At 35.1% G+C, this 19520-nt stretch overlaps 3 protein-coding genes and 1 pseudogene across 4 annotated transcripts; all 4 read left to right on the top strand.

Moving 5' to 3' along the window:
- Positions 1–174: 174 nt before the first annotated feature.
- On the top strand, positions 175–3694 carry LOC142539917 (MADS-box protein AGL24-like). 2 transcript variants are annotated; one of them, XM_075645684.1, is made up of 7 exons: positions 175–328; positions 653–855; positions 2533–2614; positions 2793–2854; positions 2947–3046; positions 3134–3175; positions 3468–3691. In XM_075645684.1, the coding sequence occupies exons 2-7, from the start codon at positions 674–676 to the stop codon at positions 3600–3602; spliced, it is 603 nt and encodes a 200-aa protein (XP_075501799.1). In that variant the 5' UTR covers positions 175–328; positions 653–673; the 3' UTR covers positions 3603–3691. The 2 variants fall into 2 exon arrangements, with proteins under 2 accessions (XP_075501799.1, XP_075501800.1); XM_075645685.1 differs by having other exon boundaries at positions 179–332; positions 3468–3694.
- A 706-nt stretch (positions 3695–4400) lies between these two features.
- LOC142539916 (guanosine nucleotide diphosphate dissociation inhibitor At5g09550-like) lies at positions 4401–10040 on the top strand. Its single transcript, XM_075645683.1, has 13 exons — positions 4401–4756; positions 5186–5248; positions 5430–5513; positions 5733–5840; positions 5937–6109; positions 6931–7042; positions 7684–7764; positions 7857–7919; positions 8351–8452; positions 8564–8688; positions 8869–9079; positions 9364–9438; positions 9653–10040. Exons 1-13 carry the CDS (start codon positions 4670–4672, stop codon positions 9704–9706), a joined length of 1338 nt encoding a protein of 445 aa, XP_075501798.1. The 5' UTR covers positions 4401–4669; the 3' UTR covers positions 9707–10040.
- A 658-nt stretch (positions 10041–10698) lies between these two features.
- On the top strand, positions 10699–13653 carry LOC142538927 (fructose-1,6-bisphosphatase, cytosolic-like; annotated as a pseudogene).
- An 871-nt stretch (positions 13654–14524) lies between these two features.
- LOC142539913 (KH domain-containing protein HEN4-like) lies at positions 14525–19520 on the top strand. The gene is given in 8 exon segments (XM_075645669.1): positions 14525–14687; positions 14689–15264; positions 16030–16464; positions 16551–16823; positions 16942–17214; positions 17311–17393; positions 18649–18760; positions 19005–19520. Coding segments are annotated over 8 exon segments (1953 nt in total). The 5' UTR covers positions 14525–14609; the 3' UTR covers positions 19128–19520.

The following is a 19520-nucleotide window of genomic DNA, read 5'->3' as shown; positions in this document are numbered from 1 at the left end:
ACAGACATAATCAAAATAGAAAAAAAAACAAAACAAAACAAATATATTACAAAAATTGTAGTTCCACATATTCAAATAATTATAATTTTCCAAATTTAATATCTATTTATATAATATAGAATATAAAGTCGTCTGTCCAACTATATATGATCCGTCCCCACAACACCTAATATGGGGATGCTGCATTATTCTCGTTCGATCTGAAATCGTTCACCACTTGAATCATTTTGCTGCGATATTCTTAAAGATCTGAGGATAACTTTCCTTTTCTCTCTTCCCCCTCTAGGGTTATTGCTTTCTTTCTTTATCTTTCCCTTCTGCAAGTCAGGTGTGTCATACATTAATCTTTTCCTTGAATCAGCAACTGAGAAAGTTTCCATTTTTACTCAAAACAATGTACCGCAGATTCTTGGTTAAAACCCAGAAAGATATCGATCTACTATTTCTTTTGCTGTTATTGTATATTATTATATGAATAAAAGATTCCATTTAATTCTCGGCTGAATATATAAGGGTTTCACTGCTTTCGGATTCTGTGTTGTACTTAAAGATATGCTTTCCTCTATGAATTTTTTAAACCAATAACCCATACCTTATGTCCTAGATAAATTTTCAGTTCTTTGTAATGATATATGTGTTTCTGTTGGATTAGAGATTTAAGGTGAAAACTAAAATGGTGAGACAGAAGATTGAGATAAAGAGAATCGATAACTTGACAGCGAGACAGGTTACATTTTCCAAGAGGAGAAGAGGGCTTTTCAAGAAAGCTCAGGAGCTCTCCACTCTTTGTGACGCGGAGCTTGGCCTCATCGCTTTTTCTGCTACTGGGAAGCTCTTCTCTTTCTCCAGCTCCAGGTCTCTCTCTAGCTTCTCTCTCTCTCACACACACGAACACACACTTGGAGCTTGTTCATAATTAATTGAAAACTTTAGGATTCGTAGATGAAAACTTTGTTGATTTGTTCCATGCCATATATATATATATTGATGCCACTGTTTGATAAATAAAATAGACAAAAAAAAAACTATCATCTGAAATCCTATTTAATTATGTTAGTTTATATCGAGAAACGTTTAATGAATCCTATCTGAATCCATATTCTTCGATAATCTCACATATCCATGTGGTCGTTTAAAGAATCCTTTAATTTTCTCTTTGTTCTTCAATGTCTCTTATGATTGAATATCAAAATAGAATAATATTAATTGATATCCATATTTTCTTTGGTGTTTCAATACTAATCCATCGTAAAAAAAGCAAAAACTTGTGTGATACGGTCTCACAGGTCGTATTTTGTGAGACATATCTCTTATTTGGGTCATTAATGAAAAAATATTATTTTTTATGCTAAGAGCATTACTTTTTTATCATGAATATCGATATGGTTGACCCGTCTAATAGATAAAGATTCATGAGACCGTCTCACAAGAGAGACCTAATCCATAAAAAAAATCTTTTAAGTCTCTTTAAATACTCACTCTCTGTCATGTGTTTAATCCGAGTGGAGATTACATAAATCAATAGTTCAAATTGTACTCGAAGGTAAGGAATTTCTCGTTTTTATAGGAACTTATGTGCCAGAATCGATAGTATTTACAATTATAGCATATTTGAGATGTAAAATATATTTTTTCTCACCATCCCACAATGTAAGAGACAAATGTAGGAATTTTGATTAGAGTTGTATTCTATGGTTACAATTCTACTATATATATCTTTTTCATTTCGTCAAAAATCGATTTAACAGTATAGACGCTTATGACCTCCTTTCTATACCTTGCGGTAATGATTTCTCTGTCATTACAACATTTACCACAATGACGATGTCCATAGATCAAACTATTCTGTGAATTGCATTTCACTTGACTGTTTACCGTCTCATCTCTATCTGACCATATAAAAAACCGGAAGAGGAAGGCTAGGCCAAGACCTCCGACAAAGAACAACTACTTTTTACAATGTAGACAAGGTAACACAGTCCTATCTAGTGTACAACTCAAAATTTGTCCAGGAATATTATTCACATTAATGATTCTACGTGCTATGTGGATATGCGCCTCCCTAGCCAAGTAGTGGATATCTTGAACTCTTTATCATGCATGCATGCATGCATGTAAGATGATAAAGGAAGTATGGATAGAGATCTGGCCTACGTAGACATTCATTGTATAGTTGTTCGAGAAGTCAAGTTCAAGTAAAATAAGATGTACATTCTAGAGCTAGCATATTCCAAGCATTTGTCCCTTGATCTTTAGACCTTCAGGTTCCTTCAACTTTATACTCGAGATCGATTTTTTCCTTGGACATAGAATAGAATCAATCAAAACGAATCAGTGTGCTACCTATTCATATCAAATATGGAGATTTAATACAATTTATTTGGAACCAGCAGTTTTATCACACATATACGTATATAAGTAGAACATCTAATGTTACGTTATATTATCTTTAAACTCTATTAAATTTAGCTGAATGACCGGGTTAATTAATTGAGTATATTCATATATACCTATGATTTCTTATCCTTGAAGCATGACACAACTCATTCAAAAGCATAGGCTGCTGACAGACAAGTCCAACAAATTAAGACAATGGCCTCCTCAAGAAGATCAGGTGAGTTCCCACACTTTTCGCCGTCTATCTAGTTCTAACACGTGTTTTACTGTGAAAATATGGAACGATTCGTTTATGACCTGTGTGTAGGTTCAGATCTAAGAAGAACTTAAATTTTATTACAAAGTTATATCGTTCCAACTCGTTAAATTCTTTTGTGATTTCTTTCACCTTTTAGCATGAAAATAATGGCAATGAAGGGCTGAAGAAGGAGCTCATGGAGAGGACTATTGAATTACAGTATGAAACTCATGATCAAGAGCTTGTTGCATATATTTCCACGCACAATGTCTTGATATTTCTTCCTTTTTCTTTTTCTAATTTTTTCGCAGGCGACTCAAGGGAGAAGAGCTTCAAGGACTTGGGCTGGACGACTTGATAAAACTAGAGAAATTGGTCGAGGGTGGATTAAGCCGTCTTGGAAAAACAAAGGTCGTTTTTTTGTCCTATTTCTTCTCAGTTTTCATCAAAGTTCTTGTTAAATCATATATAATATCTAAGTCCTTGGACGTGTTGCAGGACAACATGCTTTTCCAAGAGATAAGCTCGTTGAGGATGAGGGTAAGTCATGAAAAGGACTAATGATAACTTAAATATTTCAAATTAAAATATAGAGCTATGTTTATTACTTTATTCTCATGATATCTTCTATTTGAATTAAAGTTATAGTGCCCTGAATCTCTAAGCCATTTTACATATTTTAATTAGTTTTTTTTAATGTAATTAACAGCAAGAAAAACTATACATGTCTATAACATATGATAAATCTGAGAAAAAATAAGTGATCTTCCGCTTACCTCCTGTTTCTTCGGCTTTCGTCTACTTATACAAGTTACGTCCTCAAAAACCGCAGGAACTGGAACTAGAGGAAGAGAATGCAATGTTAAAACAACAGGCAGAGGTGATCCAAATTATTAGGAGGAGACATATGTATCATGTATGTATCTATGAAGAAATGGTTTTTTGCATTTTACTCCTTAATAATTAGTTTATAGCTAGTAAGTTGTTTTCTACCTCACAATATATATATGGGCATGTAATGTATTTATTCTGTTACTAATATTTGGAATGTGCTATGAATTTAATAATTAAGTAGCAATAACATCTTCGAAACTTATATATTTAATTTTTCTAAAAATCTGTTTTGTGAAATTTGAAAATACTATATTTGTTAAGAGGGTGGTAATTGTGTATATGGGAAAATAGTTTGATATCTATATATCAAGATTAAATAGCAGACGATGGAGTTCAAAATATTAATTAATGAATGAGAATAGATCAAAAGTGCAAATAAAATTTGAAATTTCAAAATTATAAATTATTTTAACATGCAGGATATACTTGGAAAAGTAGGGATAAATACCATTTTAAATAATAGTGTACAATTTTTTGGTTATCAATTATATCAGAATTCTGTCCCAAATTTTTACATAAATTGTCACTTTCATAGATGCATTACGAGAATTTCTTAAAATAAGCACTTACATTTAAAAACAAATCTTTTACGCACGCCATAACTAAAATAATGAATTCTAGAAAATCTAAAATTAAATTTTAAATTGTTATGCTTCAAATTCTATTTAAAAAGTTTTAAAAAAATATTTTTAATATAAAAATATATATATATATATATATATATTAATTTGGATACATACCACAATTATCGATTTTAATTTGGTCCAATTTATTTGATTTTAATTTTCAAATTAAATCGATATTTCAGATCATTTCGATTTAATAAAATTTTCTTCTATCTCCTATTTTTAATTTTGATAAATATTAATTATTTCAAATGATTTGCTGTGCCCACGAAATAGCGTCATGATTTAGAAATGGCGATGGCCCCTCCCTCCCATTCGCTGAAGACTCGTTCCTCTGCAAATCACACTGCACAAAAAATGTCTTCGTTTCCGTTAATGCTACTCCCTCGATTTCTCTTAATTCACATTCTGTTCTTCTCCTCAGTTTCTGGGTTTCGTTTTCCTCTCCTCTGCAGTTTCTTGGACTCCCTTTTATTGGAAATTCCCGGGATTTCTCATCTACTACTCGATCGTCATGGATGAAGAGTATGATGTCATCGTTCTGGGCACTGGCCTCAAAGAATGCATTCTCAGTGGTCTTCTATCTGTTGATGGGCTAAAAGTGAGGATCGTTGTGTTTTGGCTTACGTTTTTGTTTATATGTGTACGTGTATACTAGATACTTGTGATTTCTGTATGCTTATTGCCTGTGGCAATGCATGAATGAGTTTGATGTTAAAGTTTACGTATTTTTTTTATTGATCCCATTATTTATTTGGTTCTTTTAATGTTCTTTCATCGACTTATTCATCAGTAATGCATGGCTGAACTCATACGCAGAGAAATTGTTTTTCCCCCTTCCCTGTTCTTTAATCCATTATTCTATAAGATGAGGATTTTACTTTTTCAGAGAACCTACTCAGAAATCCACTTGTAGTTTTTATTGAATAAGCATGTAATTTTTTGATTTGTTGATTAACTGAGTTTGATTAGTTTTTTGTTGCCAATTTATCAGTAAAATGTTTAACTAATCTCGAGTTTTTTCGACCAGGTTCTACACATGGACAAGAATGATTATTATGGAGGAGAATCCAGCTCTATCAATTTGACTCAGGTAGTTCCTAAGAACTGATTTTTTTTTTTTAATTTGAATGCTAAATTTTTTCTAAGAAAATCTACAGTAAAAAGGCCCAGTTTGAAAAAAAATGAAGAATTTGGAGTACATATGGAGAAGTGTTGCTGGATCTTCTTCCAGTTAACGAGCTTTTATGACTCATTTGTTTTCCATTAAGTAGCTTTGGAAACGCTTCAGAGGAAATGATCAGCCTCCTGCGGAACTAGGTGCAAGTAGAGAGTACAATGTTGATATGATACCGAAGGTATGTAGGATTTATGTTTATTACCAATTTAAGGCATTTTACCATATAATCAAATCTCATTTAGATTTTTGGTATCTCGTGCTTAGCATCTGTGGTATTAGAGATTGGTAAATAAAGCCCTCCCTTTCATGGTTTTAAATCTTATATTATCATTTTATGTGATTATATGTGTTTATGAAAATTGGCTGAGATGAAATCTTTTTGGTTTTATTTTTTTAGTTCATGATGGCAAATGGAATTTTGGTACGCGTGCTTATTCATGCTAATGTTACCAAGTATTTGAACTTCAAAGCAGTTGATGGTAGCTTTGTGTACAATAAAGGAAAGGTATGCCACTTGAACCAAGACTCACCTGATCTTATCCAGTCATTCTCATGCACGGCTTTATATTTGTCTTTACTTTCTCTCAAATGTTAAATGCAGATTCACAAAGTTCCAGCAACTGATGTTGAAGCATTGAAATCTCCACTAATGGGGCTATTTGAAAAGCGCCGTGCTCGGAAGTTCTTTGTTTTTGTCCAAGAATTTGAAGGGTCTGATACTAAGACTCACGAAGGGATGGATTTGAACTCAATCACAGCAAAGGAGCTTATTACGTTGGTTTTTTTCACCTTGTGCATTTGTGAAACTCTATTTTATTATCTATGGTCGATATTATTAGATGTCTACACATGCACATATTCTTATCGATAATAGATTCTTCTTTGTTGATCGCATGATTGATCATTTTAGGTCTAAAACTTCATGAAACCATGTGTCCCCATAGAGAGGGAATTTTACCTCCCCCATGCAGGGCAGAGTAATATTGGCTTAATCAAATAGAATCTGTGCTAGTTTCGTGTTATTAATGGATAATTCATGATATCTTCGCCAAACCCGTTTGCTGACAGCATATCTCAGAAAATCCGTTTCCTTGACAATATAAAAGATTTGCTCAATATGTGGAATCATACAATTGTGCAATCCCTCCCGCTAAGAAAAATAAAGTTTGAGATCGTCTAAATGGCGAAATTTCTGCATGGTTTAGAGGCATTTGATTGAACAAAGAAACACAAAACATGGAAAACAGATTTCCTACCGATATTTTCCTATTTTATTGTTGTGGTTTCTTCAACTGTTGTACAATGGATGGTTATTGAATTTTCCAAAGTGAAAGAATTTCAAGTATGAATTATTCTAGGTTACTGATATAGCTTATTTGAATGAATAAAGTGTTATATCATGTATTCGACATGCTTTTTGAAAAAAATCTGTATTCAACATGAAATATTCTTTAATCTTTCGTTAGATATGTACTCTTCTTAGTTAAATATGGGTGTATGAGGGAAATGAAAATGAGGGGGACTGTCATATTTTTATGTACTGTGCTTGATATACTCATATCTAGATGGCTATCCCAAATTTTCTTTGAATTCAGAAAATATGAACTTGAAGACGACACAATTGATTTTATCGGCCATGCTTTGGCACTTCATAGGGATGATAGTTACTTGGACCAGCCAGCTATGGATTTTGTGAAGAGAATGAAGGTGGGTATTTTACCTGAAGTGTAGCGTTCATTATCACTTGCATTGATTAAACTTTTTCGTGGAATTAAGACATAATACATTTGTTTTGCTCTAGGTCATAGCACATTTCTGATTATTGAACTATTTTGCATTTACACAATTTGTGGCTGTTTCATGGATGCAGTTTGTCATGTACATGCTTCCTCTGTCTATATGAGATGATATCTGAATCTTATTACATAAAAGCAAAAGGTACATACAACATTAAGCAACTAGCAAGTTATTGTTTATCTGAGAGTAAGTGTAGTATGTTGTAAGAACTTAACCGAATAAGTCATTTGAGGTCTTCTTGGAATATGATAATGCAACTTTATTTTCTGAACTGTATTGGCGTGCATCTGGAGTGACTTGAATTTCGACAAGTAGAATGTTAATGCCATTTTACAACACGACGAGTTTGGTATTAATTAGATTTGCATGGTCATTTTTTTATGGTTTTGAAGAGGTAAAACAACACATGTTTGTGGCCACATTTTTCTTGGAAATAACAGAGGCTTAGAAGGCGATCCAAAATTCCCTTAAGCACAGCATGAAAATTGTTCTTAAGTATTTAATTTGTGAAAATTCTGGTAACAATGCCTACCATATTCTATTTTCTAAAGCTATATGCAGAATCTCTGGCACGTTTTCAGGCAGGATCCCCTTACATCTATCCACTGTATGGACTGGGAGAATTGCCTCAGGTTTGGCTCTCCCCATAAGTCATTTTCATGCGGAGAATTATCCTCATTTTTATGGTGTATTGACACATCTTAGCGTGCACCATAATTAACAGTCATTTGCACGCCTAAGTGCAGTTTATGGTGGGACTTACATGCTAAACAAGCCACAATGCAAGGTAATCTTCAAGAATTTGGCATTTTGGATGCTACTCTACTGTATTCAATGTATTCTTGTTCAGCTGATAAATCTGTAATTCTATCATTGGTTTTAACATTCATGTCTTCTTTCAAGATTGAAGAAAAGAGATAGGTCAACTCCGTCAAAGCCATGCCATACTTGGTCATCGGCTGTTATGGATAAAAATGAAAGATACATTCTGAATAAATAGACATCCTATCTTGTCTACCAAATATAAAAGCAATCTAATCCACTTTAAATTCAAAAAACCTATCTAAGCAACCAATTATCCAAATAATTATCTTTAGATATTCAACAGTCTGTTATCAACAGTAAAATCATTTTTGGTCGTCCTGATTCTGTTAGCTGTGGGAGAGACATTGCTTGTGCTCTAACATTGTAGAATTGTTCTATTATTGGGTTTTACAGGTTGAATTCGATGGAGATGGGAAAGTAATTGGTGTAACTTCTGAAGGAGAAACTGCGAAATGCAAGAAAGTTGTTTGTGATCCGTCATATTTACCAGATAAGGTGACTTTCTACCTAGTAAATAGCCTGACATCTGACCACCTATTTGCCTGTATTTCTGTCGTGCATTTTGTTTTTCATGAAAAATAGTTTCAAAATATCGGCCTACCACAGGTCCAGAAGGTTGGAAAGGTTGCCCGTGCTATATGCATAATGAGCCACCCTATTCCAAATACCGATGAGTCTCATTCAGCACAAGTCATTTTACCGCAGAAGCAACTTGGTCGTAAATCAGATATGTATGTTAACTAAATTATTATGGCACGCTACCATATTGTCCACACAAGTATAGAGAATAGAAAAAAATTAGTGCATTAGTCAATATTACACAAAACCACATTGGAATCATGTCTTTTTTAAAATTTAGAAGGTTGATATAATTTCCTATCTGTAGAATTTTTATCTTTGATTTCCTACAGGTACTTGTTCTGCTGCTCTTATACTCACAACGTTGCACCAAAAGGAAAATATATAGCATTTGTATCTGCTGAAGCTGAGACTGACAACCCTGAGGTAGAACTGAAGATTGGTGTAGACCTTCTCGGCCCTGTAGACGAGATATTTTTCGACACATATGACACATTGGTGCCCACCAACAACAGTGATGCTGACCACTGTTTCATAACAAAGGTCAGCCAGCGTTACAATTTATAATGTCAGCAACTTCCTAAGATGTCTATACTTTCCGAGTTAAGAATTCAACAAAATGATTGGTTGTGTAATTTTTTGAAACCATGTGTGCGTCATTTATTGACTTTAATTAAATCATGGAAACCAATATTTCTAATAAAAAAATTATTCATCTTCCTAAGGGGTTTAAGCATATATATGCTCTTGGTAGTAGCATAAAACAAACGCCATCCCCAATCACTACCTATAAATTTGTGTAATTCTTTCAGCATTATCTTTTGCAGAGTTATGATTCAACAACGCACTTTGAGTCTACTGTGACAGATGTGTTGGCCATGTACACCAAGATAACTGGAAAGGTAAGTTGCCAATATGGGGTCATTGAAATGAAAATCAGGTAATATTGTATGGTACATGGACTATCGTATGCACTATAGTACGGCATATAAACCACGAGTCTTTCAACATCGAACTGGAGTTGATGCCAATATAAAAGCAGGACTGTTAGGCAGTCCGCAGTTTAGTTTAATATTTCCTTTTAATTTTTGTTGCTTCTGTGTCGTATGTTCTCAGGTTCTTGATTTATCGGTGGATCTGATTGCAGCCAGTGCTGGTGTTAACCAATGAGCTTCTATCAAAGTGTTATCATCCAACCATTACAAATCGAACTCCAAATTTCTGAACGGTTCCGATGCTACTTCTCAATCGAAGATGGAATCATCCTGGCCTTGAGCTCCAACCATAGTAAAAAAAATAGTATTGATATGTTTCCCTTAAGCTCCGCTAAATAGCATTTCTTGAAAAGAGCATAGGACTCTTTGCTCATGGGATCTCTCATCCATTGTCCTCATTTTCTTTAAGTTGTTTGTGAATGTTTTTTTTTTCCCGGATATATGATTCCGTCAAGGCAGATGGTGGTTTACCTTTTGCTGCTAGGGGATCTTTTGGGTTTTGCTCCCAACCGATAAAGAACCGTTCTTTTGGGATAATATAAAGTTATAATAAATTTAAATTTCTTTTTGCTACACAATCATCTTTTCACAAAGTGATTCCGTCAAGACAGATAGTTGGTTTGTAAACTAGTCCAAATCGATCACATACTAATTGGGAAACTCACTCTTTATTATTTAGTGTATTTAAATTAAATATAAATTCACATATTAAATATTTACTTATTTATTTATTTTACTCCTAAAATATGTCAAATTATCTATAGTATTTTCATTGTCACGTGCTTTTGTCTGCTACAAAGCGTTTCTATATATAAAAATTTAATCACGTTTATTATATATTCTCAATCTGTGTTAAACTATCAGGATTTCGACTCCAAAAATTGTGTTGATTGCTTTCCTTTTGACTAAAATGAATTTTTTGACGGGCACACTACATATTCACTCGATTACAAAATATGTACAAGTTCAATTATAAATTTTATATCATTTTCATTAATTTATAATGACTAGTTTAGAATAATAATTTTCAAGCGTTATAATTTGAGTTTTTTTGAGAGAAACTAGTACAAAATTTACCTTTTTGTATGAACAATAGAAAGAAGAGATTATTTCGTACGTATATACCTTATTGTAATATTTAATGTTGATTATCCAAGTCAACTCTCGATTCTTCCCCTATTTCCTCGGGCAGTTGGATAAAATTTTCAAGCCAAGAAAATAGAAATACCCCAAACGACGGCTCTGATCTGATGCCTCGCTTACATTCCACTAGGCTGACATGTGCTCCGCTACCATATTCTTGAACCCCATCTCCAGTTACCCTTCAGCACCACTCGTTTTCCCTCCAAAACTTCACAATTTTCAGCCAAAATTCAATCTTTGTGTTTTACCATTAAAGAAGATGTCTAGTCTCGGTGGGTTTGACTTCAAAACCAGTGCTAGTGGGAATTATGATGCTCTTAGTGATGATGGTGGGATTGTTGCACTGAGGGAATATATAGGGAAAGGAGGAGAAAACGTGGGAGATGAATTGGTGGTGCTGTTCAGTGATTTGGAGTATGCTTGCAAGAGGATTGCTGCTCTTGTGGCATCACCTTTCAACTCCACTCTTGGTAAAAAAATTGGTGCTGTCGGTGGGAGTGATGACAGGGATAAGCCTAAGCCTCTTGATATTGTGGCCGTAAGTTTATTGACTAATTTGGCTGTTGAAATTCCTGATGTTCATTTGTTCTTGTTTGGACTGTTACTCTGATTTGTTTATGTTCACGTTTTCATAGAGCTTCATTTGTTTTTTTGTGTGTGAGATCCTAATTCGAGAGGATGGCACTTATTTCACTTGGAGAAATAAGACTCTCGTGTGTGATTTTTCGGAACATGGAGTTTTCTTTCCTTGATAGTTTGCCTTTGGCACGAGCAAACCTAGTATATAAGTTGTTATTGAAGTTTATGTTTTTGGAATATTACATCCTGCTTTCCCCGTCGATTATGCTGAACCTGGTCATGGCTCAACAAAGGTTTGCGTGGATTAGTATCAGAGCTTTTCTCGGTCGACTAAAGGCGAAATTTAACCACCAAGTTCAGGATCAATTGGTACCGTTCATCTATGCATTGGATGTGAGAAGATAAAATCTTGAAAATACCAATTGAAGATAAGATAGATAAGATCATAAGGCGATGATATTGTTGACCTTAGGTTTGTAAAAGTGTAAAATATGTTGATGAAGTTGTGAAATAAATAGTTGCCTAAACTTCGTGTATGGAGATCCATATCTTTCTGTGAAGATAAAGTTTTGAATTATTGAGTTACTATGAATTGAAACACATAAAATTCCACCAGGAGGCTAGTTTGAAACAAGCTACCTATCATTTGCATTACGTTGTTTAAGTAGCAATTAACTACTTCCAATTTTGTATGTTTTACGGGGAAAATAGCATTAAACCCCCTATGAAAACCCAAAAAAAAAAAAAAACTCATAACCCCTTACATGAAATTAATAATCTTTTAAAGGCCGTGTTTATAAAAATTAGTCGTAAACCCCCAGTAAATGGGGCAAATGTGTCTGGACTTTTAAAAACTCGTGATTTGAAAGACTTTTAATTTTACAAATGAGGTCTTATATTTGTTCGATATTTTATATGGGTGGTAAAATACGATTTGCCCATGTTCTATGTTGTAATCCCATGCAATATCATGACATTGCCTGATGCTTGTTTCACCATATGTTGATTCATTAACAACTAGATGCAAAAACATTCATTATTCTGATGTTTAAAATATATTATTTTGAATGCAGAATGCATAATATTGTCATCAAGAAAATCTGGTAAAGTTTCTGTAATGACCTCAGAAGAAGATGATGCTCCTGTTTGGCTAGCTGATGATGGCCCTTTTGTGGTTGTATTAGATCCTCTCGATGGATCCCGAAATATTGATGCCTCTATTCCTACCGGAACAATTTTTGGTATCTAACCGCCTGGTATAACTTGATCATCTGCCAGTAGAGGAGAAAGCAATGCTGAACTCCCTCCAAAGTAGGGCTAAGCTTATTGCTTCTGGATATGTCCTCTATTAATCGGCTACAATATTGTGTACCAGCTTTGGGTCTGGGACACATGTATTTACCCTCGATCACTCAACAGGCGACTTCATTATAACACATCCAAACATAAAGATTTCTCCTCGCGGTAAAATGTTTGTATATGAACGTCTCATATCATATCCTGTTGCTCCACAGAACAAAGAAAAACTATGCGACAATGAAAGTAGGCTGCTAACGAATACTTTCCAATTTTTCATATTCAAGTGCATGCTTGAATGTTTTTAGCAGGTTCAAAATTTCAGATTGAAGCCTGAAAATGATCTTTAAATTTTGGCCTCAAATTCGGTTCATAATATATTTGAACATGTTTGAGCTCAGCTTTCATTCAGGAATTTGATACAAGTCGAATAATAATCGTCAATCGAGTTGACTCGATTCAGTAGTAGCCTGACTGAGAGCTCAGAGCTCATCGCTGATTATTGACGCGACACACATATATTTCTTTTCTACTCTGCCATGGAAAATTTATTCAGTCAATGACGCATGATACTTCGACTGGCCTGTAGGTTTAAGGTGATGTATAGATACAGTGAGACAGGGCATTAGCCAACCCCCGGTACATATGTTCACTTGTTGCTGATTTCCATAGGACACCATATAATGGTGGGCTCTTGATGAATCCGAGGGCTCATCTCCGCCTTTTGTATGAAGCAGGTCCGCTTAGTTTCCTAGCTGAGCAAACCGGGGGCAAAGGCTCAGATGGTAAAGGTTGAATCTTGTCCCTCCAACCGGTCAAGCTGCACCAAAGACTTACACTGTTTCTTGGAAGTCCAGATGATATCGAAGAGTCGCAGGGTTGTGGAGATGTACAGCAAAAAGTGAATCCTGGATATGAAGTTTGATCATGTAGTCGAGTTTTCTGCGTGTTTTCGAATACTTGAGTTGGTTGTTCATTGGATAGTGTACACGGTAGAAATGTATAAAAATGATGGATTCAAGTAAAAAAAATGTGCCTTTTGTTGGACGAATGTTTGTCAAGATTATTGGAGCTATCTCATTTGTTGCAGAGTCAGTCCATGGGAACTTTGTGGTGGCTATTCTTGACAAGAATGGTAAAATCAAATTCATATATAATTTCTCTTTTAAAAAATGAAATAAAATGTTAAATTGTTTCTTTTTACTTGCACTCATTAGGAATAATATTTGACCCAAAACCCTGTAAAACATTAACACAACTTTGCATTTTGTATAAAGAATTGGTATATTCAAATGAATTTAAGATTATTTTATCAAAGGTTTATCTCTCAAATGTAAACAGCTTCAATTTCTTCACAACATACACAAAAGGCAACATACGAAAAACAAAAGCTTAGATTTTGACCAATTAGTTATTTTATTATTAAAAATTACTTGAAACGAAAAAAAATTACATAAAATAATCAATGCTAAGATTTCGCGTTATGAATTTTTTTTAAGGCTTCTTGTATCATAATCCAATTTTCAAATATTTCTATATTTTATTCATGAATTAATTTTATATTTGATAAAAAAAAATTATATATTATTCATATAAATTACGAATATGTAATAAATAGAATTGTTCATGGTTTTATTAAAAATCTGACTTATGTTCAAAATCAATTATTCCAAAATGTATACAATTATATATGATGAGTGTGCGTAACATGTGACGGTCTACTCGTAAAATGAGTTCATTCGATTTATACAGTTAAAAATAATATTTTAGATATAAACTTTAATATTTTTTTTATGGATCTAAGTTATATATCACAAAATTGATTAATCACACTTGTAATATATTATTTAATATTATTTTAACAAAATTTTATTTTGTATTTATCATAAATTTTAAATATATATATCCATAAATATAAATGTTCTAATATTTCGAAAAAGTATTTAGAGGCGACCTTCTAAAATGATCTGCTGCATCATTCATTCCTCTTCCGCACGCACGCACACACACTTACTTTAAGCAATAGATACACGATAGTGTGTATGTAACGTTGGACTTTCATGGAAAGTTCCTTCCACTTTCCACCAGCAAAACGCCATGTCCACGCTCCTTCAACCACAATGGACGAAGCCCACCAATAATCACAACAGCACGACCCATTTCAACCAATCGCTTGATGGAGGAGCCTCGCTTTCCTCACGTTCCAAGCCTCATCAATCGCCTTTATATGTTCCCCCGGGCCACGTAGCTTTCCGCGTCGTCTGCCCCGCCTCATGTGTTGGCGGGCTTATTGGAAAGTCGGGCTCCATCGTTAAGAACCTTCAGCAACTCACCAATTCCAAAATCCGGGTGCAAGAACATAAAAACTTGTCGGAACACCGGGTCATCACTGTTAGTTCCTCTCCCCTTGCGACCAATAGAATCACTCTCCACGGGGATGAGTGGCTTGAGGTGTCGGCTGCACAAGAAGGTGTAGTGAGGGTTTTTGAGAGGGTGGTGGAGGTGGCGATTGAGGTAGACTCTCTCGCTGTTGCTGGGGCGGTTGAGGGTAATGTGCTATGTAGGCTGTTGGTGTGGAAGAATCAAGCGGGGACCGTCATAGGGATTAGGGGTAAAGTGGTAGACGAGATCAGGGATGACTCCGGGTCCCGAATCAAACTCTTGAAGCCAGAAGAGTTTCCTTCTTTCGCGTTGCCTACTGATGCAATCGTGGAAGTGAGTTCAGAACTTAAAAGGATGTATTTGTTATTTTGAGTTCATGGCAATGGAAAAAATTAATTTAAAGTACTGAATTTTGATTGCGGTGTTGTGATGCTACGAGTTGCCATATGTGAAGTAATTGATTCTGTTGAATTATCATTTGTACTATAATTGATCAAATATTTGTTCTTTGTAAATGTTAATGCTACCAATGATAAACTGAAAGGACATTAGGAAGCTCCACATAGTATTGTCTGGAAAATATTTGTTTTATCATGTTACACAGTAAGTGTAGTTTTTGGGTTAGTACTTTTCCGAAAATAGGCATGCATTTGTGGAGTGACTAGAAAACGTCTCCATGCAATTGAATTTAAATTGCGGAATATTCCAGTTCACTGGCAAAGATTTCTAAATCCAAACTGGTGAAAACACCATGTCCCTAAAACATGTGTAGTGAAGTAGCTTCAAAGGGGATTCATTTTGACATTGTCATGCCTTCTTGAGTTCTTTTATCTTTAGAAAAATTCAATTGTTAAAACCCTTGCAAAACATGGTTTCTCCCAGTAGGTTGTTTGTGCTGGTTAAGTATCTGTGCCATGAGAAACTTTTAGCGAAAAAAGTTAATTCTGTCCAGAGTTGGAGAGAGGGGAACATGCAATGGCATTTGCTATGTATGAACTTCTAGGATTTTTGTTCTCTCTGTTACAAAGCACTTAGCATGCCAGGATCACACTGGTCAGTTTCTGGTTGTTACGGATTATTGGTTTGATGTATTTACAGATTGAAGGAGATGTTTTGGCTGTTAAGAAAACTCTTGTGGCTGTCACTAGCCGCCTACAAGAGTTTCCATCATTTGAGAGAACAACAATGCACGGAGCCCGGCCTTTTGAGGTGGAGTCTTCATCAATTCCACCTATGGGTTTACCTCGGCAGCAGAATCCAATGCTACAATTTATGCCTTCAAACTCCATTAAGCAAACTTTAAGAGATGATACTTTACTATCAGCGCCTGAAAAGATTTCTACCGTGGACTCTATGACATTACAGCAAGAAGTTGTTTTTAAGATGCTATGCCCGAAATACCAAGTTGGTGCTATTATTGGCAAAAAAGGATCAGTTGTCAGGGCTCTTGAAAGTGAAAGTGGTGCTTCCATACGTGTTGGGCGTGCTTTAGCTGAGTCTGACGAAATCGTAATAATTATTAGTGCTGTGGAGGTATTTTCAGTTTCACTTTTACTACTCTCGTTTTGTTTACATGGGCATATGAGTTTATTTGTTTTCCCTGTTTTGTGGTTGTGTAGAATGTAGAGAGACAATACTCGCCTGCACAAAAAGCAGCCATCCTCGTCTTCAATAGGTGTATGGAGGTTCGTGTGCAGAAGGGAAGGGATTTGGATTCAAAAAGATCAGCTGTATCCGCTCGACTTTTGGTACCAGCGAATCAGATCTTTTGTCTGTTAGGGGAACGAGGCGCAATAATTTCAGAGATGAGAAAGGTAACTGGTGCTGGCATATGGATTATTGGTGGCAACCAAGTTCCTAAGTGCGGCTCGGAAAATGATGAAGTTGTTCAGGTGCAATAATTTTGAATGTTTGGAATTTCACTTGCTGCCTTCAGTGTGGTCGTTGTGCCTTTTGCGCAATGATCGTTGTGTAAGTCCTAAATAGTTGTATGATTTTTCTGTTTTTCAGATAACTGGGGAGTTTTTAGGTGTTCAAGATGCTCTCAGTAAGGTAACTGCTAGATTACGAGATAACATCTTGTCTGCAAAACCGTCAATTGGAAGTGGAACTATTCAGAAGAATCCTTACTTGAGAGTAAGAGATCATCTTCCATTTGGGTTGTATCCATCTTTTGTCACACCCGACAATCTTAATGAGCACAAGTCTTTGCCACAAAGTATAGATAAACGACCTTCCTACGATATTGACCGGCTTCTTTCGCCTAGTTTATTGGCATCATTGGTGAGAATTTTTAGATATTTTTCACCATTACCTCTTCTTTTATCTAGCTTTATCATTTACCAAATTTTTGTCGGATGAATCATTCATTGTATGCAGAAAATTTCTGGAGAAGACCTGGGGCGTGGTATGGAAATGGACAGAAAGATGCATTCAATTCAAGGTGTTGTGGAACTTGGCAGGTTGGTACCATTTGCGATTTTCAAAATCCCGGTTATTTTACACTATTATTTGTTATTAACAATCTAACATGTGCTAGGTTACCTTTAATTATATTTTTAGAAATATATGAAATTTCTGTTGTGCTAGGAATCATAAGTAATTGCTATGTCATTTTCTGATACCTTTAGAAGGCAAATCTTATATTGGCAAGGTGTTTTTTGTCAAGCTAAAAAAAACAAATTTGAACTGTGGAAGTACATCACTAAGTGATATTTAATGCTTATGAAGTTTTGATATTTGGTAGTTCTGGGATCTGATGGACAATGAGTAATGATGATTTTGTTCAGCTGGTTTGCTTCATGGTACTCTGTATACGAGTGGTATTCATGTTATGTGGATTACGGAAAAATCGATCGGCTTGTTGTTTTTTTTAAACTGATCACGTCTGATCGAGGCTAAACGCCAATGCTTATTTTATTCGTGAGAACATTTTTTGTCAAAATAGGAAACTAATTATTACTTTCTACATAGGATACCCTGCACTGTTTGGTGTAGTGTATCTTTGTTCAGTTTAAGATTTGATCTGAGTCATGGCCCTTCAAGTAATATGTTGCCATTATTTAAGCTGGACATTCTTCTGCTGTTATTCACATATAGCTGATAAGCGCAGTACTTTATGTCTACTCTTCTGGAAAGCAATATATGACTTTGCTCCTCCCAACAGTGGATCATCAGTGAGGCTTAGTCCTAGCATCTTGATGCAAGCTAGGACCCTACCTTTCAATGAAGTGCTAGGCTTGGCTGAGATACACAAGTTTAACTGCACTTCAAAGGCTTGGGATGCAACATATTGATATTCATTTATTTTCTCCAGTAAACTACGAAGAATTGTGTTATCATTGCTCATCAATTTTAAAAGCACATCTTGGATGACATGAGATAATTTTTTTCCCACTACTTAGATTCTGGTATTTTATCCAAATACTTCTTGTTTCAATTAGTGTGCCTGGCCCAATGCCTCACGTCTATGATCTACAATACCCACATGTCTTAGTGCGCAAGAGGCTATGATTATATATAACCGAGCCCTCAATGTTGATTTGAAGATATTATGTTATGTACCAACTCTTTTGGTTACCTTGTACTAACTCTTTTGGTTACCTCGTGTAATGAAAGTCATACCATGGGATGGCCATGGTTTGCTTGCATGTAGAAAGTTCGTTTACAAAGCGTCCAAAGAAAAATTCTGTGCTTCTTTTCTATCTGTGTTGGCAGTGGAAGAGGATCTGAAATTGTGGCAAACACGACTGTGGAGATTGTTGTGCCTGCGTATGCCATTGGTTCCGTTTATGGGGAAAATGGGAGCAACTTGGATCGTTTGAGACAGGTATCTGAAAGTTACTGTTCTTCCTGTTTTTCGTGGAAAACATGTAGCAGCCACTGTACATCGCTTTCATTAATGATCTGATGAAATATTTGGGGGTTTTGGGACCTTTTAATCGAATTGTCTGTATTCCCATTGGGGATGAGATGCTGATTTCGTATATTAAAATTTGATGCAAACTACCGTAAAGTTTATTGACAAACTATGTTTATAGACTGTTTTTAATGAGTGAATATGTGATAAATAGATTTCTGGAGCAAAAATCGTAATTCTCGAGCCTCAGCCTGGAGCCACCGATAGAATAGTCTCCATATCTGGGACACCAGATGAAACACTCTCTGCTCAGAGCCTACTCCAAGCATTCATATGATCAGGTTCAACATGAAAAATATTCATTCACAATTTTCTGCTAAAATTCTTTTGGTATCTAATGCCCTCCACCCCGACTCAACATATAGGTAGTAGACGAAGATTCTACTGCTTGCAAAGCTAACAGTTGGCTAGTTGCCTTCACGTTAACTCATAGATAGGGGCCTGTCTGATGATCTGGTTCAGTTTCTTCGTACACTTGTATACATTTTTCAGTGAAAGGCCATACTCGTGAGAAATTCAACCCAATACTTGGGCAAGGATTTTAAAAGTTAGTTTTGGAAGATAAAAAGGATATTAATTGTTTTTTTTTATGAGATACTTTCCATTATGCATATTGAATCATGTAATATTTTGTTTGGTAATTATTATTAAGCTGTTTTTGAATTTGATA

Source organism: Primulina tabacum, chromosome 3, assembly GCF_025594145.1.
Source record: "Primulina tabacum isolate GXHZ01 chromosome 3, ASM2559414v2, whole genome shotgun sequence".
NCBI classification, from domain to species: domain Eukaryota; kingdom Viridiplantae; phylum Streptophyta; class Magnoliopsida; order Lamiales; family Gesneriaceae; genus Primulina; species Primulina tabacum.
The sequence above is the reverse complement of the archived record's forward strand: the minus strand, read 5'-3'. Positions and strand labels throughout refer to the sequence as shown.

Bases quoted from the DNA above. Each gene is read 5' to 3' on its own strand.
- LOC142539917 (XM_075645685.1), top strand. From the start codon at position 674: ATGGTGAGACAGAAGATTGAGATAAAGAGAATCGATAACTTGACAGCG. The intron at 856-2,532 runs GTCTCTCTCTAG...TTATCCTTGAAG, and splicing joins TTCTCTTTCTCCAGCTCCAG to CATGACACAACTCATTCAAA. The intron at 2,615-2,792 runs GTGAGTTCCCAC...TTCACCTTTTAG, and splicing joins GGCCTCCTCAAGAAGATCAG to CATGAAAATAATGGCAATGA.
- LOC142539916 (XM_075645683.1), top strand. From the start codon at position 4,670: ATGGATGAAGAGTATGATGTCATCGTTCTGGGCACTGGCCTCAAAGAA. The intron at 5,514-5,732 runs GTATGTAGGATT...TTATTTTTTTAG, and splicing joins ATGTTGATATGATACCGAAG to TTCATGATGGCAAATGGAAT. The intron at 9,439-9,652 runs GTAAGTTGCCAA...GTATGTTCTCAG, and splicing joins ACACCAAGATAACTGGAAAG to GTTCTTGATTTATCGGTGGA.